The sequence below is a fragment of the Lolium rigidum genome, chromosome 5 (assembly GCF_022539505.1).
Source record: "Lolium rigidum isolate FL_2022 chromosome 5, APGP_CSIRO_Lrig_0.1, whole genome shotgun sequence".
Taxonomy (NCBI): Eukaryota; Viridiplantae; Streptophyta; class Magnoliopsida; order Poales; family Poaceae; genus Lolium; species Lolium rigidum.
Genome location: NC_061512.1, coordinates 193,482,993 through 193,508,277, shown reverse-complemented (window position 1 = coordinate 193,508,277; position 25,285 = coordinate 193,482,993). Strand labels below are relative to the sequence as shown.

The following is a 25,285-nucleotide window of genomic DNA, read 5'->3' as shown; positions in this document are numbered from 1 at the left end:
GCATTATACTGGCCGGACTAGCTGCGCAGGAGTCGTACATGCGACCCAGCTGGAAGCTGGCTGGCACGGGAGTGATCTAAAAATTAACACTCCTATATAGCATCGAATTAATCGTAGTTGGATTTGGTTCCAATGTCGATCGATCGATCATGAGCAACTAGCAAGTTAATAATTTCTGAGTGATTACAAGTAGTACTTTTATTTCCCCTCTTACTTTTTGTAAATAAACAAGCGAAGGAAAAAAACAGCCAAGAAGAAGAAGAGAGCAGGTGTAGGTGAGTGGATGATGGTGCGAGGTGGATTAATACATGGACTGGAGACATATATACGTAGGTGCGAGTGTGCGGCCCAGCTGGCTGTCACGGGATTGAATTACCGTGTCGTGGCGCATCTAACTAGCAACACAAGTAGTACTGCAAATCGTGGTTGGTTCCAAATCCCCTTTTCATTTTTGAAACCAAATTCGATGGATGTATATATCATGACCAACTAGCAAGTTGAAAACCGGAAAAAAGAAAGAAAAAGCAGGTTGGTTGGATGGATGGATCTTGCATGCGTATGTGCACGTTCACGAATATATATTCATGCATATATGTAGACAGAATTAGAGTACTGACTGTATAGTATATTACTCTACTTTGGATTCCAAAAAAGGTGTAGCTGTTGATTGGAAACAAACAAAATTTGGTTCGATCTTTCCCGTTGAACCGGAAAAAATCAAACTTGAGTACGTGCACACGTACACAAATGTAGAATACGTCGACTCGATTAAGGATTTAAGGTACCTCCCATGCATCCCGCCAAGCAAGATTCACTAATCCCATTCTTTTGATCCCGCTTAGAGCTGGGTTAATTCCACTTGCCATGTCAGCTATAGCCAGCTCTATAGTCAATATGTACAATAGCTAGTTCTAAATATGTACTATTTTATCAGTATGTGGCCCATCTTTCACACTCAGAAATTTCCTAGAAGCAAGTGATAGAGCTAGCTCTTGCATGCGAGTCCACTTCTCTTATCTCTCCTCCCATCGATCTTCTTGCTTCTCTTTTTCATGCAGAAGAAACACACAACGCACACGCCTTCTCTGTTTTAGCCAGGGGTGGTGCCGCCTCTCTCGTCGGGAGCGGCCGGAGTGGGTGGAAAAAATTGGGTATTAGGGTTTCTGTTGGGCTTGTTTTTTTCGGCCGGTCGTTGATTCGATCAGATGGTTAAGAGTGCTCCCGCGAGCAAGCCGACCACGACACCATGGTTGTTGGTCAGCAGCGATGCCACCTCTCTCGTCTGGAGCAGACGAAGTGGGGAGGTGGGTGGAGAAAATGTGGGTAGCGTCGCACAGCGCATGTTGTTGGACTCTGCGTGATCCCGTTTTGTAATAATAATAATATATACACCTCTTTTGAATCTTGTCGCCGCCGTCATTGGCACGTCATCGACCCCCAAGTGTCGACGTGGCGTACAAGGTGGTAGCCAGAGAAAATATGTAGCCGTAGGATTGGGCGGAGATGTACGGCGTGTGTGGGTTGTTCCGTCGGAGGCGTCGATTGCTTGGTATGATCACCAAGGCTGAGATGGTGACGGATGGCCTCGTCGTGTCCGATGAAAGGTGAAACGAAAATTTGGTTGGACTTGACGCGAAACCCAAATTTTTGTTATGAAAAAAAGAAATGATGATGTCCAAGATTTGAGCAGCGAAATCTTTTGAATAATAGTGTGTATTTGAACGTGCTTGGAGGGTGGATGATGAGCAGGACGCTCGTACGTCATTAGTCGTTTTAAAACGTGCAATATTATGTGATGTAAATTAATGTCCAAGAAATGAACAATACTACTAGTATACAACGTATGCTAGTTTGTGTTTGACTAATCCATCGAATTATTCCTGAAAGACTAGGTAGGTACTTGTAGTTTCGATCTCCTGGTTCCAAGAAGGAGAATAAAGGAGGGAGGCGCGAGGACGGACAGACATTATGGCAAGAGAAGAAGAAGAATCGATGGAGGTGAGCAGGTGTATGTGTATGTGCAGTGGAGGTGAATTAATACTACTACGTATAAGCTAGGCGTGCGACCCGGCCGGCCAATTGATCGAGCAGAAAAGAAAAAGGGATTGATTTTCCAGCACGGCCAGAAGATGAGCGGTGCGTGTACGTGGCTTGGATAAGTGTCGCGCGAAACGACCCTGATCGACCTGCTATTAATTAATTTGTAGCTGGAACAAGGGGCGCATCATCTTCGGCAGCAGCTCGATCAGGTCGTCCGTGCCAGCCTGTCCTCTCCCCTCGCGCGCCCAGGGACCAGCTCAGGTCGTCTGGCGTGCCAACCTGTCCGCTCCGCTCGACCAGGAATAGGAATACACCCGCAACGCAAACAGGCGTCCACGGCTCCCAAAAGCGCCCGCTTCGCGTCGAGTCGTACGACTACTGTCAGTCTTCTCGATTGGCTTTCAGCGTCGCCGGCCGACGGAGCTGTGACGGAACCTTTCCCGCACGTGCACAAGATCGCACGGCAGAACCCACAAACAAAAACGGATCGTCTCGTCTGCGTATACCGGGAGGGGGTGGACTAGCGAGACTTCGTTTGGGTACCTACAAGTCAGTTGGACGTAGTCGCAGATCGTATTGATGGAGACGGAGAACAACCCAGCACCGCCCTGTGCTCCCGCGGCGGCTCCTCCGATGGCCCAAGCCGCGGCGGCGATGGCGATGATGACAACAACGAGCACGGCGGGGACGACATCAGCAAGGCGTAGATCAGTCCGATCACGCCAGGCTCGCAAGCGCCGGAAGATTGCCGCCGAGGAAGCCGGAGGCTGGGCGTCGCTCCCCGGCGACATAGTCCGCCTCGTGGCCGAGCGGGTGCTGATCGCCGGCGACGTGGTGGACTACATCACCCTCCGCGCCACCTGCTCCGACTGGCGCGCCAGCACGGACTCCCCACTCCTCGGCGGCCACCACTACCTCCCCGCGCGCGGCTGGGTCGCGCTCTGCGACGGCGACGCCGTGCGCCCGGACGACGCCCGCCAGGTCGCCTTCTTCAAGCCCGCCACCCGCCGCCGCGTCCGCGTCCGCATCCGTGACCTCGCCGGCTACAGGGTCGTCGCCATCAGCTCCGGCCTTCTCGTCCTCCTCCACAAGCGCTACAACACCGTCCGCGTCCTCCACCCCTTCTTCAACCGCGCCATCCTCCTCGAGCTCCCCAACATGGCCCCCACTTTGCGCGTCCTCGGCACCGACCGCTACTCACTCCTCCGCATGAACGCTGCCGTTCTCACCACCCCCACCTCCGCGACCACCTCCACCATCGACGCCGTTGTCGCCTGGTTCCCGGGCCCGTGGTTCCTCTTTGCCAAGCCGGGCGACGCCGCCTGGGACGCCGTCACCCTCGACCTCGACATCCAGAGCGTACTCGCCTTCCGCGGCCGCCTCTACGCCACCACCATTACCTCCACCAATATCCTCCAGGTATACCCTCGGACCAACAAGAATACCTTCGCGGTGGACACCCCTATCCCAGACGCGCTCGGTGAACCGGCCTTGTGCCGCTACTTCCTCGTCGAGTCCGGCGGCCGCATGCTGCTCACCGTCCGGCACCGTGTCACTATCACACCGCCGACCAAGGCGCTCCCCAGGTCGGCCTTCAAGGTCTTTGAAGTGGACCTCGACCGCCGGCGGCTGGAACCGGTTAGCGACATCGGCGACCGCGCGCTTATCCTCGGCCATGATAGGTGCCTGTCCGTCTCGGTCAGGGACCTACCCTCCATCACCGGGAACTCTGTGTACTGCTTCTCTCAGTACGGTGTCGAGTGCTTCTCTCTGGGCGGTGGCTCTGCCCACGTCGTGCCCTTCCCCGTCGCGGCATTGGGTTCCGTGGGGCCCTTCACCATTGTCGAGCATCTCGTCACATACTGCAATCATGTTCAATGGTAAGCGTACGAGAGTGGTACTACCTCCGTTTTCAGAAAGCTAAATTAGGTTTCTAAAAACCCTTTATTTTAGATCGGAGGTAGGATTCAAGATTGAGCCTAGTTTTTCACAAGCACACCCTGATCTATTTTTGTGTGCTCTTATTTACTGTAGGGCGAGAGGGCTCATGTTTGATGAGTATCGTTACATACCTGATGACCATCTCCTCAAGGCGAATATAAGGATGCAAGATAAGCAGCTGCGTATTACAACCATTACAACTGGTGTGCCAAAGAAGAAGAAGAAGACGAGCAAACCATCTCCTGCAACTTAGCACGGTATTTTTTTTATTGAGATGAACTTAGCACAGTACTAGCTATGGGTCTAACGTACAAATGTGAAAATGTGAACAGTTAAAACTAATTAGAAGAACTGAGGCCAGATTAAGAGCCCAAAACTCATATATACATCTATACTATGAAGCAATGATATTCATACATATTCAAAAGGTGTCCTTAACCATTGCTGCTCGATCTTGGATCATCATTTTTCCACTGGACCTATGCGTCAGCATTCCGCCCACCAAAGACGGTGTACCGATGCGGCTCCCTACATGGCCATGGACCATGCATGGACCAATGCTTTATGAAGCTCTCGCCGTATCCATGGCCCGGCTATCTCTTGGTCTATGGCCACCTCGTGAGACTGCACGGTGGCTACTATAAGTTCTCACTAATTGTTAGCCTGCATTGTGTTTGTGGTATAACAATGGCATATTTTTTTTTAAACATGGGCATCAACCTTCAGTCGTTAGTGAACATCAAGGTGGAGTCATGGAGATGGTAACAACAGAGGTTATGTTCGGTGTTAGTGTTTGGTGTTGGGTGGAGGAAGAAGAAACGTAATGGGTATATATTAAAAAAACAAATACCAACCATGATTTGATAAAAAAAGCGGGTGACTATCATCAATATGTTCAACAATGCGCAAATATTCAACATGTCCATGTCATTGTCATGAAATCAGGTACGGTTAGGAGAAGGGCACCCCCGCAAAGCAATCGAAGGAGCGACCCCCCATGTCATGGTGCACCCCTCGCAATTGTTCTGGGGTGGTCCCACTGTTTTTCTGTTTTCGTTTTTTATTTTTTCTGAATTACACAAATTCAAGGTATAATTTTTTTATCCCACAGTATGAACTGCAAAAACATATACAGTACAAAGGTATAACTGAAAAAGTGAGTACAAAAATACTTAGGAATTTTGGTTTGTGTCAATCAAATCAATAGGAGATCGTTGGTACGTATGACAATATTGGTGTTTTCTTCTTTGCTAAGAGATATTCATAGGTATGCCCCTCGCAATTGTTCTTGCTCATATAATTTTATATCAGTCCACGCAAGTTATTCTAATTCAGACATCATTCTGAAATTAATTATTTTTTCTAAGGAGCTACAACACAACAAATTGGTTCAAAGTATTTTGAAACATCTGACTTGCTTATATTCGCTTCGACAATCCTAAGAAAGAACTCCCAGAGTCATAATTCTTCCACCAATTGAAGTGATATTTCAATTTTAAATATTTTTTAGTGTGATAGATCTTATTCTTATTTTGTTTCAATCTGCAACTTGTTTTATTTTCTATTTTGTATGCCAGAGTAAAATAAAAGATCATCAATGTCTTTCTAGGGCTAACTTCTAGGGTTCTTATTTATTTAATTGTTGTTCTCCTGTTGGACTTCATTTCAGGCTTGTCGGATAGATTTCATACCGTGTCCTCCATATCGAGGACATGATTTGGAAATTAAACTTGGACGCGATCCAATATTATATGAAAAGAAAAATGCATGATTAGAATTTGCAGATAGCATCAAGAAATTTACGCAAATTCGGTACGATTCTCGCGAGATCGGGGTCTTCCTTCTCTTGTTGTACTCTCTGCTTCACCTTGCTAGTTTACCCATTCAAAAGTCTAATAATATATAGTGTTCACCAAGAATCCCAAGAGTATCTAATGATACCATATGTTTCTTCCGCCTATATAGTTTGCTTAACATGAGCAAGCCTCATGAGGTGATATGTGACAAAGCATGATAGAATATATGTCTTACCATTTTGTTTACCTATCCCAATATTAACAAAGATCAAAAGTTTTTTCGACACAAGATAAAATAAATGAATGATTGCTATCTGTCAGATGACTGTTACAACCGTTTTTGGAATTATGCTCTGAGGACACAAAAAGTTATGACAACACTGCTACACAAAATTTTAGCACACATGGTACGTGAATCTTGTAAAATTGTGTAGGATGAAAAAATAGTCCTGACACCGTCGCCGCCTCAATCGCCATCACCACCCACCATCTCTTATTCATCCTTGTCCTCATACCAAACAAAGCCTTGCCGTCATCGCAGCAGTCATCACCGCCGCATGAGCCATTTTGTGTCCACTCCAATGAAGATTTCGAGGACCCCAACCCATTAAGTGTCAAGTCGGTGAAGAGAAGGTGACACTTGGCAACGTGAGAATGAAAAGGCGGGTGGACGACCCCACATTGGGGATGAACTAGAGCAGGTGAGGCAAGTCAATGCCGAATCTTTGGGATGTGGGCAATGTAGCAAAGTTGGGGAGACAAATTGAGGAAGATCAACAGATAAGACAAAGAGACGCTTTGGTAGGATAAAGAACCGGAAGAGCATACGACGGAGGAAAAAATAAGACATGCATGGAACAAGGTTAGAAAATGTAGTCGCTCCCATTAGTGAAACAAAGAGAAACAAAGAAACCTTTCGGTTAAATGCCACTTAAACTTGTCTATGCTCCATGACATCGCATGCTTTTTTAAATGGTGTTAACATTGAAATGTTGAAATACTCACGTGTTTTAGGTTGATGTTTACGTATGCAGCCAGAAAAAAAACTTGATGACCGAAGTTAGGCACGGGCATTCAGCGCTAGTTATTGGGGGCTATATATATCAAAGCTTGCGCCACTTCATTCTATTATTTATATGCATGTATTGTTAGTCGCACAATTAAAAGGAAAAAATTCTACGCAAAAAGATAAGTATGTTGGTAAAACCAGTTCCATAACTGAACAGTGTTCACCAAAAATTGCAAGAAAACTCACGCACATATCACACAGAGTCACGTAAGGAAAGACTATGAGTTTGATTGTTTGGGAGTGGTGTTTTGAAACATGGGAGCATATGCAGATCATCTCGTCAATGGTAAGCGTACGGATAGTGGTACTACTTTCATTTTGAAATGCATCTTACACATATTTTGAATTATAAAAAAATTAAAATAAAAAATTCGTACGTACGCCTTTACGTGCTACACGCTCACAAAGTCGTTTCATAAAAAATAATGCTTGTTAGAAGATAAATTTTCTCTGTATTACATAGACCACAAAAAGATTAGTTTTTCATGAAACTACGAACGCACATATATTATGGAGATATGCATGTAGAATTTTTTGTCAAAAAATTTCGACACTTCGAAATATGATTTTTTTGGTAGAGGGAGCATACGCATCCCGAAGCTAAATTGAATTTCCGGGTTTCATCATAATAATAAAGTCTTCGTGATAAGAAAACAACCCAAAAGAGTCTCTCTACACAAAAGTTCATTTCTTACACTCATCCACTATGACAAAGTTTGGACTCTGCACCTTCTGCTGCTACAGATTGCGTGGAATCCGAACTCGAGAATAATGTGCTTGTATTTTCTCGTGCAGCTCCTTGAAAGATTCCGGTATGCAGTGGAACTCGTGAAACATGAGTCCCCATGCCCACTCTAAATGATGGCAATACGTGAGAAGATGATCAACAATGGCGAAGGGTCGCACGGACGGGCGTACTATCTCCTCCTCCATGTCGTGTATCTGGCACAGCGCAGATAGATCCTCGGACAAACCACTTGCGAGAGACTGCATCACGACAGGCTTGCGTGGCATAGTGAAATAAACCGAGTCGCCGCGGATGGACGGGCAGGTTCATGGTGGGGACACACAGGCACCGGTCGGTGTGGAGGAACAGAGCCTGGTCACCGAGGCTGCGGATTGGTAGCAGCTTCTGGTCACGGATGTCCACCTCGAAGATCTTGAAGGCGCAATTCGGCCATGCCCTCGCATCACCAGCCTCCGTGGTTCCATGTTGCACCACGAGCATCATACGCCCGGCGAACTCCACGAGGTACTCGCACCATATCTTCTTGTTGGCCAATGAGTCTGGAGCGTAAGCGAGGGAGAACTTGCATGGAGGGTAGTGTTAAACTACCCTGTATAGATTGTATACGTATGTACGTATTTTATCATGTATTTGTAATGTGCTACCCTATATATAATGGATACCTGGCCGCCCGTATGAGGCACGGCTCTTACCCTACCAAATACTTCTACCCTACTTTCGTTCATGGTATCAGAGCCCGGCGGCTGACCTAGATCGGTTTCACGCCGGCGACTCCTCTTCCGCTGCAAATCGATGGCGATGTCCTCGCTGACTTCCGCGGGTTCGGTCAGTTCCAAAACTGTGTCCGCATCCGCGCCCAAGCTCTCTGATCCCGTCCTCAACTTTGGTGGCGGCGGTGGTGGCTCCTCCACCGGCGGATCGTCGGGGCCGTTTAATTTCGCCCCCTACGTCACCATACGCCTCAATGGTGGCAACTACCTCTACTGGCGGGCACAGGTTCTCAACGTGCTCCGCAGCCATCTCCTTACTGGGTTCGTCGATGGAACTTTCCCATGTCCAGCCGAGTCGATCGCCAACCCTGCATTGGCGACGGATGACAAGGCTCCTCCGCTGATGTACAACCCGGTGTTTACCGCCTGGCACCAGCAGGATGCAGCGCTACTCTTGGCGATTATGACCACCTCGACTGAAGACATCCAGGGAATCATCTTGTTTGCTACCTCCTCTGCTGATGCGTGGAGCACTCTTGAGGCCAGCTTTACCTCGCAGACTGTCTCTCGCTCCATGCAGATTCGTGGTGCTCTCCAGAAGTGCAAGAAGGAGGACAAGAAGATCTCCGTCTACTACAATGAGGTGAAAGCTCTCGCAGATTCGCTGATGTCCATTGGCCAGCCTCTTACCACTCGCGGAGTTCACCGGTTATCTCATGCACGGGCTCGATCAAGACTATGATTCTCTTGTGCAACTTGTCTCAGCTCGTGCTCTTACAGATCCCATGCCGCTGAAGGATATATATGCCCAGATGCTAGGCACCGAGCAGCGCATAGATGAGAGGAAAACTGATCTTCAGTCTGATATTCAGATGTCAGCAAACCTTGCTGGTTCCAAAGCACCTTACAAAGGAAATCAGCAGCAGCAGACCTATCGCCCGAAGAGCAATTTCTCCTCACAGCCGCCGTCGGGACAGTACCGCGGAGTCCCTACTAATGGTGGATCTAGCAACCGCCCTGTTTGTCAAATCTGTACCAAGACAGGACATGTTGCCTCTTGCTGCTTTAAGAGATATGACAAGAATTTCCTTGGTGCTGGCAATGATGGCCGGAACATGGAGAAACAAATTGCTGCCTTCTCCGTCTCCACGCACCACCACGGGTCTACAGCATCCTTTCCCGTGGATCCCAGCTGGTATGCTGATACTGGCGCAACAGATCATCTCACCAACGAGCTCGACAAGCTTCAGGTGAAGGAACAGTACAATGGCAAGGATCATGTTCACACAGCCAATGGAGCAGGTATGCGCATTACTTATATTGGTGCCACTGTATCGCGGTCCAGTACAGAATCAGAGTATAAGGCTGTTGCAAATGCAACAGCTGAAATCATCTGGATACAGGCACTGCTTGGAGAACTTGGCATATCTCAGAGTCGTCCACCTATACTTTGGTGTGATAATATTGGAGCGACATACCTTTCTTCGAACCCTGTGTTTCATGCTCGTACTAAACATATTGAGGTGGATTTCCATTTTGTTCGAGAAAGGGTAGCTAAGAAGTTGCTTCAGATCAAGTTCATCTCTTCCAAGGATCAGTTGGCTGACATATTTACAAAACCTCTACCTCTACCAGTATTTCAACATTGCAGGCGCAATCTCAACCTTCATAGTGGCTGAGATTGTGGGAGGGTGTTAAACTACCCTGTATAGATTGTATACGTATGTACGTATTTTATCATGTATTTGTAATGTGCTACCCTATATATAATGGATACCTGGCCGCCCGTATGAGGCACGGCTCTTACCCTACCAAATACTTCTACCCTACTTTCGTTCAGGTAGACCATCACTATCTGCTTTGTCGACCTCACGGTGGCGAAGAGCATGCCTTGGAAGGGCAGGATGTTCATAATATCCAGGCCATGGCGGATGAACTTCCACGCCACGCGGCCTGGCTGCGTCCACAGCGCCACGGGTTTCCCGGGGAAATGGGCAACCACCGAGAAGAAGGGGAACAAGGGTGAAGAGCAGACGAAGGCGCTCATGTGGAGCATAGATCCGCGGTCCTTGATCACCTTGTGGAAGCCGTGCGCGTGTGGAAGAAGGTGATCTCGCACTCGCAGCAGGAGGCGCCGTCTAGGGGCGCCTCGTCGCCGTCGCAGAGCGCGACCCAGCCGCGCGGGCGGAGGAACGGTTTGCTCAAGGCGGAGACAGGGTCCGGCCTGGACGTGCTAGCGCGCCAGCCGGAGCAGACGGCGCGGAACGTGAGGTAGTCCACCACGTCCTCGGCCAGCAGCTGCCAGCCGATGAGGCGGACCATGTCGGCAGGGAGCAACGCCCAGCCGCTCGTTTCCTGCTGCGCTGGAGCGGGGGTTCGTTGGCGCTTGCAGCCGGTGCGTGGTCGAACGGGTGCACCTTTGCGCTTTCGCCCCGCTGTTGCGGCCGAGGTGGCCGGAGACATTGCCGGGGATCGGAAACGGAGGCACTTTTCTCCCAGTCTTGCAGCCGGGTTGCTTGTTCAGAATCTCCTGATCCAACCAAAGAAAATAACAAATCGGAAGACCCTCACTCGCGGGAGCCGGGAGGAACCGGAGGGATTCAAGCTGTAGATTTTTTTTTTCTCTTCGTCCTTTGGGAGTTTGGGGTATGTAGCCGAACGGAGATGCGAGGTTGGCTTCATATGACGGTGGCCCGTTTTTATCCCTTATATTTTTTGAAAATATATACGGAGTCTGTTTTATTCCTTTTTAGAAACAAAATTTGGACATCTTTTTTCAGAGAAACCAAATTTGGACTGGCACGGCCTTGCGGCTAACCGTAGCAACCCCAAGCTCGATCCTTCTGGAACCCGAAACGGAGGTCTTCTCGGAAAAGGGAAAACCAAATGACACCGAGCCGACTACATGCTCAAGGCAAAAAAATCCTTCAGCGATGCAGCTCCTAGAGACCAGAATATTTGCAAACCAGTAACACAACCACAATCATCCTTTAAACTTTAAGTAATATTTTAAATTACGTTTGCTCTATTCGACCCAAAGCTTGGCTTTTTTTTAGGGTAACCCAAAGCTTGGCTTTCGTGTGACCAAGTGGCGGTGGTTGACGAAAATTGTTACAGGGTCTAAGAACATCAATCATAATTTAAACCTTGAGCAATATTCAAAAATTTAGTACAGATAGATATCTTTAAGGAATTCTTCTGAAGAAGCTTTTGGTGGCGTGTCGCCCCAGGGCCTCTAAAATCTACGGACAGGTCTTATTGTAGTTATCACCAAATTCACAATGCATAACAAGGAGAATGCGCTAACATGTTCCATTCTTGTCTCATTAAATTCATGACGACCACATGCTTATTCTCTCTCGTCCTAATCATTCGCCTAGTCGTCGCCGCTGAATACGTACAACCGCAGATAGATCTCAGCAGCTGCAACAGTCTACTAGTGCAGGTCCAACAACAAATGAACGATCAAGCCAAGCACGATCACAACTTTGAGTGATGCTCAAAGTGGTCACCGCAGTTGGGCCGGTCGTCGCTGCGACATTGCCCACATGTTCACCCGGTGTTTCACGGCCTGCTGCAGCTGTTGTTCCATAAAGGTAATTTGTTTGGGGATCTAGAGGAAGGTAACTCCTCGATGGATGAAACCCAAATTGATGACCCTTTCTCAAGTTTTCGACGAGAAAAATGCTCTCCTTACTGCTCCTTATACCGAGGAGGAAGTAAATAAGGCGATTTTTCAGATGAAACACAATAAAGCGGCATACCCGAATGGTTTTCTAGCCGAGTTCTATCCGAATTTCTAGGTGATAATCAAAACGGACTTGCTTGAGCTTTTTCAGTGCTCTCCATGCCGAACAATTGGAGCTTTTTCGCTAAATTTCGGTGAGGTCATTTTAATGAAGCAGAAAAGATTTAACATCATATGCCAATAGCCTTCTTAATGATTGTGTTAATATTTTCATGAAAGCAACTACTGTTAGGTTTAATTCTGTGGCTGATCATGTCTTGGTTCGCCCTACTCAAACTGCCTTCATGCAAGGAAGATATATCCTTGATGGGGTTGTGACCTTGCATGGAACATTTGATCAGTTACATTGCAAAAAAAGATGAATAGAGTAATCATAAAGGTCGATTTTGAAAATCCTATGATAAAACTAAGTGGTCCTTCCTTCAGCAAAAAACTTAGAATGCAAGTTTTTTTTTATCGGTGGCACGCTTCATTCCATAACTTTGTTTTCGAAAGGAAGTGTAGCCATCAAAGTCAATGATGGCCTTGAAAGGTAGTACTTTTAGATGAGAAAATATTTACGGCAAGATGATCCATTATCACCCATGCTATTTAATATAGTGGCTGATATGCTAGCTAAAATTATGGAGCATGCAAAATCTCATGGGCAAATTAAAGCGGTAGTCCATCACTTATCGATGGTATAATATATATATTCTTCAATACACCAATGATACGATTCACTTTGTGGAACACGATATTGAGAAAGCGAGAAACCTGCAAATAATTTTATTAGAGTTCGAGCAATTATCCGGTTTGAAATTTAATTTTCATAAAAGTGAGTAGTTTCTTTTTCCCAGTGAAGCCCAAGACGAGGCCGACCTGGGTCCAGTAGGCTCGCACCCAGGCCCTTCTCCTCCCCGCGCTCGGCCGGCACACCGGCAGAACCTCGCCGCCTCCCCCATCTCTTCCCTCCGTTTCCCGCCACCACCCCGCGCCATTTCCCTCCACTCCACCCACCTCTCTCCTATTTCACCGCCTCCACGGCTCCACCAATCCCCCACCAAAGCCCTAAACCCCTCGGGAAAAGAGAGCATCCATTCCTTCTCCAATGGCGTCGCGCCGCCTCAGCAACGGCCGCTCCCCTCTCATCCGGAAGCAGAGCCAGATCACCGCCTTCTTCGGCTCCCCATCCCCGTCCCCACCCCCATCCGCCGCCGCCACCACCCCGAAGCCCGCCGCAGAGCCCTCCCCGTCGCCGCTCAACCCTAAGGCCAAGAAACCCCCCCTCGTGGTGCCCTCCCCTCCCCCTCCCAAGCCCACTCCTCCTCCGCCGCCGCCGAAGGCCAAGAAACCGGATGCCCCGGCGGCGCCCGCGGCGGAGGCGGTGGGGCGGCGGCTGCGGGTGTACTGGCCGCTCGACGAGGCGTGGTACGAGGGGAGGGTGGAAGCCTACGACGGGGCCGCCCGCCGGCACCGCGTGGCGTATGACGACGGGGAGGAGGAGGAGGTCGACCTCGGCAACGAGAAGTTCCAGTGGGCCCCTCCCCCTCCGTCGCCCCCGGCGCCGCCGGCCAGGAAGCTGCGGCGGCTCCGGCGTATGTCCGACACGGCGGAGGCCAAGGCGCCGGCCGCGCCGGAGGACGAGGACACCGAGGACGAGGACTGGAGGAAGGACGCCGCCCCGGAGGATGAGTCCGAGGAGGTGGACTTGGACGAGGAGGAAGAGGTTCTGACCGTCAGCTCGAGCAAGGGGAAGAAAAGGAGGACCTCCCTGTCCGTTTCAGGTGCAGCATCAACACTGCGGTCAACGCCTGGTCTGGGTTCTGCATCCGCGTCGTCTGGGTCGACGCTGTCGACCAAGAGGAAAAACGTGGATGTCGCTACATTGGGCTGCGCTAAAAAGTTCAGCTTTCAGCTTGATAACACGCCTCCGAAAGCTGAATTGAAAGTAGTGCCAACAAGCTGCGGTAGAGGTGAGCAATGGAATCTGAATTGTCGATTCAGTTTGGTTATTCAGTCTCTGATTTTGCTGATGTTGTTACAGGGGAGAACAAATTAGAGAATGCTCACCTTGCTCTTACTGGTGACCTGGCTGAGCGCTTTGGGCAGCGGCAGGGGGACAAGTTCAAATTCCTTGCGGAGTGAGTACTTTTGGATACTAATTAGCTTATTTCCTTTTCCAGTTCATATCATAGCAGTTGGGATTAAATCATAGCAGTTAGACAGCTAGGTGGAGGCATTTTACAGCATTGTTCAAACTATTAGGTGTATATCTGGTTAAACATATGGTCAGAATTAATGGAATCTTTATATTCTAGGCATACACTTTGCTTTACCAAATTTCTTTTCTTACGGGTTTTAGAATTTACTTACTAGTTATGATGGGTTTTCAACTGTAGAGGGCGCAAAGATGCAAAAGGGAGATCTCCTGGAAACCCAGCCTATGATCCACGAACTCTCTCCTTACCTCCGCAATTCCTCAAAAACTTGACAGGTGGACAGGTAGTATGCTCATGTTGACAATACACCCCTTTTCTATTGTGTAACTTGTCTGTAATGCTAACCGTTAATCTTGGTTAATAGAGGCAATGGTGGGAATTCAAATCACAGCACATGGACAAGGTTCTGTTCTTTAAGGTACATTTATATTTGTCCACTGCATATTGGGTACTAAATTAAGGCCGCCTAGTTTAGTGATTATTCATTCTTCCATGAATTTGAATCAGATGGGAAAGTTCTATGAATTGTATGAGATGGATGCTCATGTTGGGGCAAAGGACCTTGATCTTCAATACATGAAGGTATGAAGATTCCTTCTGCTTATTGGTTTTTCTGCTATCACTCTACTTTCCAGTTTTTATCTTCCCTTGTGTTGTGATCCAGAACTCTTCTGCTTATTTGTTTTGCATCCTGTTATGTTAGGGTGACCAACCCCACTGTGGCTTCCCAGAGAAGAATTTAGCAGTGAATTTGGAGAAACTGGCGCAGAAGGTTAGGACATATTTGATTTAATTTTATTCATCAAGAGCAGAGTTTTTCATCTTGACAATAACATCCATTGCATCACAGGGTTACCGCGTTCTGGTTGTAGAGCAGACTGAAACTCCTGACCAGCTTGATCTTCGCCGTAAAGAGACGGGTACAAAAGACAAGGTTTGTTTACATTCCATGGTCAATGTTACCAATTCTGTTATACCTATCATGACCTAAAATATATATTCCAAATATGACTATTTTTTCTGTTTGAGAACATATATGACCAGGGTTTTGGTTACCGGTCGGGAAATCTGGTTACCGACCAGTAACCGGGTTTCCCGAGCACCCCCGGTAAACACTCTAACCGGTCAAAAAATCCCGATTTGTTTTGAATTTTTTGAATTTAAACGCATAAAAGTAGATAAATAACACATAGTCTACAAAGTAGCATGAGCTGTATGGATGGCCTGGTGGTTCCAGTCAACTGTGCGCAGCGCTAGGTTCAGTGTTCGATTTTCTTGTCCTCCTCTTTCTTTTTAACGATTATTGTCTCTGTCTGTGTCAAATTTATGGTCAATTTCACATAATTATGCAAAAATTGTGGACGACAAAGTTCGAACCGCAGACCTAGGGCACGGATATAGAGCAATGGATGCAGATTGACCATTTAGTTAGAAGCCAGGTTGTGTATAACTCTAGTTCCGACTCGAAATAACCCTTTCTTACAAATTTTGAATTCAAATTTTAGTTTTTGAATTTGCTTGGGAACCGGTCGGGATTTCTCGGTTACCACGGGAACCGGGAATCCCGAGCACCCTCGGGAATTTTTTTCTTTCGGGAGCCAAAACCTTGTATATGACCATATTTATTCTTGTGATTGTCCTGTGGTTGTATTTTTTTTTGTATATTCATATGTTGTTATTTGCATGTTGGGAACATGACCATATTTATTCTTGTGATTGTCCTGCTTTACTCCCTCCAGGTTGTGAGGCGTGAAATATGTGCATTGGTCACAAAAGGAACACTGACAGAAGGAGAGTCCCTTCTGTCAAATCCAGATCCGTCATACATCTTGTCTGTGACTGAAGATTCCCAATATAGCGCAAAGAAGAGTCAAGATGGTCACACAATTGGTGTTTGTATAATTGATGTTTCTACAAGCAAATTCATTGTCGGCCAGGTTGGTGGTTTTATGTTACTTACATTTATTTTCAGGTGTACTTACGTGTAAAAAACAACAATCAAACTAAATGAATTTCTCGAAAACCGCATTGTTTATTGTGTAGTCTCTTATCATTATACAATTGTTGTTTTTCAGTTCCAAGATGACGCTGAGCGTCATGTGTTATGTTCAGTTTTATCTGAAATGAGACCTGTGGAAATCGTAAAGCCAGCTAAGATGTTGAGTCCAGAAACTGAGAGGGCACTGAAAAATAATACAAGAAACCCTTTGATAAATGATTTGCTTCCATCTAAAGAATTTTGGGATGCAGAGAAAACTATTCATGAGGTAGAGCAGTACTACAGCTCATTGGATAATCTTGCTGTATCGCAAAACACTGATGGTGCACAAAGCAATATGGGCTGTCTGCCTGAACTATTAAGTGAGCTAATTGGAGCTGGTGATCAAGCATATGCGCTTTCTGCTCTGGGAGGTTCTTTGTTTTATTTGAAGCAAGTCTTTCTGTATAACAAAATGCTTCCATGTGCTGAGTTTGAGCCCCTTACCTGTTCTGGGATCATCAAGAACACCCGGAAGCATATGATACTCGATGCAGCAGCACTTGAAAATTTGGATATCTTAGAGAATGCAACTGGTGGTCTCTCAGGGTACTGCCTGCTTCAATCTGTTTAGTTTTGACTAGAAATTGAACTCTGTGTCAACATACTTTTGTGTATACTTTCAGGACCTTGTATGAACAATTGAATCATTGTGTTACTGGATTTGGAAAAAGGTTGCTCAAGCGGTGGATTGTAAGGCCTTTGTACAATTGCAAAGCAATACTACAGCGTCAAGGTGCCATCGCTATTTTCAAGGTTTGTGTCTTTGATGTAAAAAAAATCTTCCTAACAGCATAAGCCTGTTTTTATTTTTGAGTAGGATCTTATGGAGATGTTTCTTTTTATCATAGTTGTAGCAAAAAAGCAATGAAGACTTAACAAAGTAATACAAAGCTATTGTTTGGGTGGGTTTTGTTTTGCTTGGGCAAAATTTGATCTACATGCAACAGTTATGCTTCAGATACTTCCAAAGTAATGCAGCATTAGTTTGTGTACCAGGAGATAGTGTGAAAAATTAGTGTGGAAGCATGAGATGGTAAACCGTGCATACCACCTTGTTTCACTAAGCCTTAGTAGGAAGCGGCAAAGCATGACATACCCTTAAGTTTTTCCCGGTTCATAGGATGGAGTCACCAATCCCAAATTAATACAGACTTCACTGGTACCGAACCTAGCTTGAGAGAGAACGATCACAGGCATGTAATGAACCATATCGAGAGAGAGCACTGAAATGAACCATATAGATTATAATATCACAAACCCATATTTTGTTTCTTTCCTTCTTTTAAAATGTATACAGCGTAAGATACGTAAGTGCTTGCATCTATATTATTTTTAAAGCGACATCTATCTCATTTCACTATAGAACAAAATAATTGGCGAGTGAATTAATGGAAAAAACTGCCAAAAAACATATAACGGGCTCAGACGCCTATCTGAAGTTTTGCCTGGAGCCCTCAAGCAGACAAACAAGATCTACACTGCAGACATACGCACAACACCCATAACCAGCCACAACAAATATGCACCAAAATGTGTGAACCACAAACTCTGCTAAGGATAAAACCTGGTGCATCATCACTCAGGCATCAATGTGCATCATCTTTCCTGCTGAGAGAGCTAGATCTGGCACTGGTTCCATTGTGAAAAAAGGGTGAAGATGACCAGGCACCACCGGATGCTGCACCGCCAGTAATATCTGGCATGCTGCTGACTAACGCACCCAGGGAGTGTGAGCAGACTGCACTGCCGCACTGGCTGGCCACCCTGCAGTCCTGACTGCACCGAACCACCACCTGCATACTATGGGACTACCGCTCTGGCATCCACCCCAAGCTGAAGGAAAGGGGCAAGCCACCACCATTGCATGGGGCCTTGCGAATTCGATATCCTTGGACATGCCTGCCCAAAGAAAGAAGTCACGTCGACCGGGTCGAGGGTTCAGGCCACCCTGGTACCGTCCCAGCCAGGGAGCAGCGTGAGGGCATGAGCAAAATATGATACTCTCGCATACATTATATCTTTCAGTATATACATGTGGAAAATCACAAATATCTCCATATGGTTACTATTTTCCTCACAAAGGATTATACTGTAGACCAATCAACACAATTGATGGAAGTAATTAAAAGCATTCTATTTTTCTGACGCCCTTTATTACGTGTCAGTACAGTATGTTTGTTTGAAGGCTGTTGGCATCTAATTACGATTGAGGTGTTAAGTGCTTGTGTACTTATAACTGCCTTATATGCTTGCTAGTATCACATTGTTCCCTTGTTTTGTCCTGTGTGGCTTAAAGAAAATGTGGTGTTGTTTGCTCATCTCAGAGTAGCAAAGGAAACCTCTCCATATATGGACCCTATCTTAGCCTTGAGGCAATTACTGCTATGTGTTTGCCAAGTATGATGCTTATTTATTCATAGTCGAAAATTTGTAGTCCTCAGATTGAATTGAAGTGCAACATTATTATAAATGTTTGAACAAAATTATGACATTTCAAACTGATGATTACCATATAATAGTATATCCTGATTGTGCATCTGCTTTCACTTCATATACTAAGGATTGCAGCCAGAAATTTTCTTTCATGTTTTGCATGATTATGCCTTGTTTTTTTTGACGGGGTGATTATGCCTTGTCATTTTACTCTTTGTTGTTATTTTTAATCCTTAATTCATCTTTCCAGGGAGTTGGGCATGATTGTGCTATGCAGTTGCGTAAGGATTTATCTAGGCTCCCAGACATGGAGCGCCTGCTTGCACGCCTTTTCTCCAGCTGGTAATTCAATATCACACCTTATTAGTAGTGTTATCATAAAACAAGCTCGAGTCATTTGCATTTTGTCATTTTTTCTCTAGTTTAGCTATCGAAGTTTGCTTTGCCTTTCTACTTTTGGACCTTTGAAATCTACTCTATTATTCTGAATGACTCATCTACACATTCTTTGCAGTGGTGAAAATGGGAGTTCTAAGTCAGTTGTTAAGTATGAAGACACATCAAAGAGACTGCTCCAGGAGTTCACTGCTGCTCTTCGTGGTTGCCAGCAGATGTTCCAAGCATGTTCTTCTCTTAGGGTGTTGACAGGCGCAGAGGGGTCTTGTCTGCTAAATGATTTGCTTTCACCAGGTAGTAATAACAACTTTCCTTACTAGTTAAGCTACACGATGTCTCTTTTGCTCTTCATTTGTTTCTTTCTTTGGCCTGGTTTCTTATTAGATTGTTTAACTGCCTCTAATGTGTAAGCTCACTTTGCAAACGCCAACTGTTTACAGGCAAAGGGTTACCAGATGTATCGTCAATTTTAGATTACTTCAGGGCAGCATTTGATTGGTCAGAAGCTGACCGTAATGGCCGAATCATACCTCTTGAAGGTTGTGATCCTGAATATGACGCCACTTGCTCTGCCATAGAGGAGATTGAATCCAGTCTACAGGAGTACCTGAAGGAGCAAAGAGAGCTGCTCGGAGATTCGTCGGTAGTGCTATGTCGCACTTCTGTTTCAAACTGCTGATCATTTATTAGTTTCTTTAGCAACCGCTAATAATTGGTTGACTGTGGTGCAGGTTGATTATGTTAATGTTGGAAAGGATACTTACCTTATTGAAGTGTCTGAGAGCCTGAAAGGTTCTGTTCCTAGTAACTATGAGATGCAGTCTACAAAAAAGGTAAGGAGCCATGATTCTTCTTGTACTTAAATACAAGCAAGTATGGAACTGTACTGATACTATTACATGTTATTTGGCACGTTGATGCATTTTGTTGTTTTCAGTTACAAAACAAAAGAATTAACACCTTTAACATTCTTCTAGTTGATCAGTTTCACATTAGTGTGCACATACCACACTCCACACCACCAACAAGAAGGGGTGGCTACCCGCAAAATAAAAAGAAGGGGTGGCGTTGGGGTGGTGTGGTGTGGTGGTGGTTGTTTACTTACTATCATGCCTCTGTCTCCGTGTTTAGTTCCAATTCTGTTTGTTCATAACCTTTCAGTCTATCCATCTTTGGCGTTAGTTGGACAACATCAGTGGGATTCACTTTGAAACCCCTTTTAGACATCTTATTCCTAGGATACGCTTTGTGTGTGGATGCGGCTTTAAAAGACAAACACTTCGAAAACTTGGACTTTTCCAGTATGAGCAATGTGTTCTGGAAATGTTGTCCTGTATTACCTCTCTGCACTAGAGCAGTTGTGCATTTTGCCGGAACACATATTGAAATGTATTCTAAAGGCTTATAGTTGTTTTACTTAAAGTAAGATATATGTTATGAATTGAAGTTTAAACATAATTTCAACTTTTGGCCAGGGGTTCTACCGGTACTGGACACCAGAAGTAAAACAACTACTATCAGAACTTTCCAAGGCTGTGGCAGACAAAGAAGCAATATTGAAAGGCATTCTTCAGAAGCTAATCCATCTCTTTATTGAGCATCACAGCAAGTGGAGGCAGTTGGTTTCTGTAGTTGCTGGTAACACTGCATCTGATGATTTTTTTTGTCCTGTACACCATTTTTAGTAACTCAGTTAGGCCGAACTCCTTATTGCTCTTTGTTCTTTTCACTATACTCCTGATCTGCCAGTTTTTGGATTTTCTTACTAAAAAAGTGATTGTAGTTGTATGTTCTTGGTACCCTATTTCTAGCTACTAGGCAGCAACAAGGGTGATATCAAATTTAAAGGGATGGATGGATTTATATTGAGATAATGTTACTAGTTTTGCATACTCTGTGAATCAACTGATCACTTTTCTTTATATGTAGTACTATTTATCATGCCTTCTGCATCTTAGGAGAGATGTATACCTCTGTATTATTGTGCTAAATCTTTATGGGAATGAGGACGAACAACTAAAAGTATGGTTTGTCACAAAAGCTCACTAAATATTTTGTTGGTTTTATCATGCAGAGATAGATGTTCTTATTAGTCTTTCTATTGCGGGTGATTATTTTGAGGGGCCAACTTGCTGTCCAATCATCAGGGAATCTTCTGGTCCAGAAGATACTCCTATTTTCCATGCAAGAAATCTTGGGCATCCCATTATTCGAAGTGATTCATTAAGCAAGGGTTCTTTCGTACCAAATAATATTAAGATGGGTGGGCCAGGGAATGCCAGCTTTATTGTTCTTACTGGTCCAAATATGGGCGGTAAATCAACTCTCTTGCGTCAAGTTTGTTTCACCATAATATTGGCACAGGTAATCCATCACCTTAACACAGGTAATCCACCATCTTATCTGTCAACATTGCTTGCTAACGGTACAGTTTCTTTGACAGATTGGAGCAAATGTACCAGCAGAAAACTTGGAGCTTTCTCTTGTTGACCGCATCTTTGTTCGCATGGGAGCAAGGGATCATATTATGGCTGGGCAAAGTACATTCTTGGTGGAGCTCATGGAGACAGCTTCTGTGCTTGTAAGATTTCCCTTCCAGATATGAATGGCTGTCTGCATTTTGCATGCTTTCTTACTTGAGTTCAACTTGTACTTTAGTCATCAGCTACAAAGAATTCTCTCGTGGCTTTAGATGAGCTTGGGCGGGGCACATCAACTTCTGATGGACAAGCTATTGCGTAAGTTCAATTAATGATCCTAACACTGTGTTGTTATGTACTCCTGGTACTCTTTTGTTATTTTGTTATCTCGTTTTCTATTACATTGCGATTATTGATTTACTGCATTTTGGACTATAACAGGGCATCTGTTCTGGATTATCTAGTTCGTCATGTGCAGTGTCTAGGCTTGTTTTCTACTCACTACCATAGGTTAGCAGTGGAACACGAGGATAACAAGGTAAAGTGTTCATATCATACTTTGAGTTCAGTCATATACAGGTTTTAACCTTTGTATTTGAATACCTCACAATAGGTATCACTTTGCCATATGGCTTGCGAAGTGGGCATTGGAGAAGGTGGTTTGGAAGAAGTGACTTTTCTTTATAGATTAACAGCTGGTTCATGTCCCAAAAGCTATGGTGTAAATGTTGCTCGATTAGCAGGTTACTTCCAAGCCAATATTTATGTTTCTCAGTTTATCAAATTTTAAGTGCTCTTTTTGCCTGAAGCTTTTCACGTAGTTATCCCAGAGGAAACAGGAAGTGATGCATGCTCATATTGTTGTCTTAATTCAGGAATACCTGCATCAGTGCTTCAGAGGGCTAATGAGAAGTCAATTGACTTTGAGGCCAATTATGGGAAGCGACGCTGTGCGACTAAAGATAAGATGGTCTGTGCACAGAAGGAGGATAACTTTGCTACTATCAGGGATTTGTTCCATGTTGTGAAGGCAGGGAATCATCAAGGAGATCAGGCAGCAAGTTTAAGCATGATTTGTCAAGTACAGACGCGTGCCAGGGCGCAAGCTACTGAAGGGTAACCAAATACAGGACCCATTTAATCAGTGGAGATTGCCCCTATTTTTTGCAAAGTTGATGGCCTTTTTGGATTGGCATCATTTTGAGAATGCTGTGTTGGCGTGGGGTACTTACTACTTAGTTTAGTAATGACCAATGGAACGATTATAGAGGGAGGGAAATGTTGCTCCAATTGTAAGGTTGAGCTCTGCGGTTTCTTCCCCAGTTTGTAGCTATAGGGTAGATGGTCGAGTAGTGAATATCGTCGAGTTGTGTATATCATTAACTATTCTGTCAGCTAATTTAACTTTTTGTCCACTTCAGCATTCCCTCTCTACTCAAATTGCATAGGCTGCTACCTGTCTTAACACACACACATATGGCATATCCTGGCAAAGAAGTGCTCAGTCCATGATACATGAGCATGACTCTGTAAAGTACTGTTGAGATTTCTTAGTGTGTTAGTTTTGGTAAAATGCGAGGAAGTTCACTGTCTGTTGGTGCAATTGCTACTACTGTCTCCTAGCTAACCTAAAATATGTGCAAAGTGACTTCTATTATAGGTTAACTAGGGGCTAACGCCCAACAGCTATAGAGGGTTATTCCAAGCCAACATTTAATTTTTCAACATCACAAAAGCATTTTTTTTATTTTTCAATATACACTCAAAATTAAAATGATCGTTCACCTGACGCTTTACTAAGTTTGTCTGTGCATCTAAAAAGAAAGTTTGTCCATGGCTTTTATTTTCAAGAAATTTCAGGAAACCGCAACTATTGGGGCCATAGATCACAAAGCCACAAGGAGGGAATTTTTTTTTATCACAAAACAAAATCTTTTGGGGAGAGTAATTTGTTTCACAGAATCTATATCTCATAATTTAATAAGTTGGACACTGATTTTGATAACCTGGGCCTACAAGTCAGGTGAGATACTTAACCTGTGCCGACAAGTCAGGTGGTAGCAGTGGGGGCTCTCTCCCTTTTATTTAGAACAAAAACTGAATCATACTTAACCAAACTGTGTTCCGGATTTTTTTTTGTAACTTTCAACGAAATTTTGTTACAAAATCATACTTGCGGGCAGAGTTGTCGAAAACGCCTCCTCAACCATCTGATGCCCAACTTGTGGGCTCTGTCCCAAAATAAATCTAAACTTGTGGGCCTGGGTTGTCGAAAATTGGCGCTGGACTTTTTTTTTGGGTGTTGGATAGAATACAACACTTTATTGAAATTCGCGCTGAACTCAGTAGAACACGAGGTTCGGATTATCTGACACACCGTACCCCAAAAGTTAGAATAATGTAGGGCATCAATTTTTATGTAAAGAAAGAAAATAAAATACATTGCATGAGAAAATGATTATATAGGTGCCAAAATTTGTGATTGGCGCTGTCGTCTTCCTTTGCACACGACCAGTAGAGACACGTGGGAGGAAATGGTCGGAGCATCTAGAAGCGGGGCCCACATGACGTGTAAAGGTATAGGGCATTATCACTTTGATAGCTTCTGGCCTAGGGTTTACACATGATGCATTGTGTTTAGCAACTTGCCATGACATGTCTTATATTGTCTATCTTATCAATCTGTTAAATGAGGACGTACATGTTGTGTTCATCGTTTTTCTAGAAGACGGATAACACTTACATGGGCCAAAATTCGGGGTTGGTGTCGTCGTTTTTTCCTTTGCTTGTAGCAGCGGAGACACATAAGAGAAAATGGTCAAGCATCCAAGGTGTCAAAGGTATCATGGATTTAGATCAAGACAAATGTTTTATGTCTCTTTGGATCGTCCAAACCTTTTCTTCTTGCTGATAACCATAAGGATGATGATTATGACAGCAGGTTGAGCAAACGCCGAGCAAGTCTGGCGTCGGCCGGGGAGGGTATGGCTGAGGCATAGACGCATAGTTGCTTTTCTTGTTCAGCTTGACGCTCTGGCTGGCATGCCACGTCAAGGCCGTTTCCGTTGGCGCTGCACTGCCGCCACCAGCCAGAGATGTCTCTTTCCACGTGTGCATGGCATGAACCACCATACCAACCCTGGGGATTCTTCTTCTCTTTCCACGAGCACTGCAGAAGCACACGCCATACTATGGTTTGACCCATACGAAATGGGCTGTACTACGTACAAAATTATCCAGCCTCTTTACACATAATATCGATAACGATGATCTGGAGTAATGTGATGGATTATAGAGCAGAGCCAGAAATATAGTGGAAGCAAGTCAAGAAAGCACTAAAGAGATATACATGGATGATATATTTATTTTTATTTTGTTATCAGTGGCGCGTAGCCATGGGGTCAGGTGACCCACAACTTTTTTTTGGAAAACCCCCTCAATTCATCTATATTTTTGAAATTACATTACATTTGTGGCAAGTGGTAGTAGGCACACGCCACTAGTGTAGTTTACCAGTGGGGTTCCGTCAGAACACCAACAATATGTTCATTATTAGTTACACGTTAAACGCACGCCACTAGTACCACTTACTAATGGTGTCATGTTGGTGGTGTGCGAATGTACACCATTAATGGTTTACCACTCCACAACTGGGCTATTCTATACTAGTGATAAAATAATATAGAGGCGTACATTTCTGATTTTTTTTTTTTTGCATTTTCTTGTAAATCGAATTTGATCC

General features: G+C 45.0%; 1 protein-coding gene and 1 pseudogene across 1 annotated transcript; one reads left to right on the top strand and one right to left on the bottom strand.

The window, feature by feature from the left end:
• Nucleotides 1-10,155: 10,155 nt before the first annotated feature.
• LOC124656894 lies at nucleotides 10,156-10,767 on the bottom strand (annotated as a pseudogene).
• Nucleotides 10,768-13,094: 2,327 nt separating this feature from the next.
• On the top strand, nucleotides 13,095-22,999 carry LOC124653363 (DNA mismatch repair protein MSH6). The gene is made up of 21 exons (XM_047192429.1): nucleotides 13,095-14,007; nucleotides 14,079-14,175; nucleotides 14,434-14,536; nucleotides 14,618-14,671; nucleotides 14,761-14,835; nucleotides 14,957-15,025; nucleotides 15,104-15,187; nucleotides 15,993-16,190; nucleotides 16,329-16,840; nucleotides 16,918-17,047; nucleotides 18,978-19,069; nucleotides 19,242-19,417; nucleotides 19,564-19,766; nucleotides 19,855-19,956; nucleotides 20,599-20,761; nucleotides 21,198-21,487; nucleotides 21,567-21,704; nucleotides 21,782-21,861; nucleotides 21,985-22,081; nucleotides 22,157-22,286; nucleotides 22,419-22,999. The coding sequence occupies exons 1-21, from the start codon at nucleotides 13,143-13,145 to the stop codon at nucleotides 22,661-22,663; spliced, it is 3,903 nt and encodes a 1,300-aa protein (XP_047048385.1). The 5' UTR covers nucleotides 13,095-13,142; the 3' UTR covers nucleotides 22,664-22,999.
• Nucleotides 23,000-25,285: the final 2,286 nt, after the last annotated feature.

What these genes read in the sequence shown, in the direction of transcription:
- LOC124653363 (XM_047192429.1), top strand. Translation starts at nt 13,143, where the DNA reads ATGGCGTCGCGCCGCCTCAGCAACGGCCGCTCCCCTCTCATCCGGAAG. An exon ending in AAAACTTGACAGGTGGACAG is followed by an intron (nt 14,537 to 14,617) that starts GTAGTATGCTCA and finishes CTTGGTTAATAG; the next exon opens with AGGCAATGGTGGGAATTCAA. An exon ending in AGATGCAGTCTACAAAAAAG is followed by an intron (nt 19,957 to 20,598) that starts GTAAGGAGCCAT and finishes ACTTTTGGCCAG; the next exon opens with GGGTTCTACCGGTACTGGAC.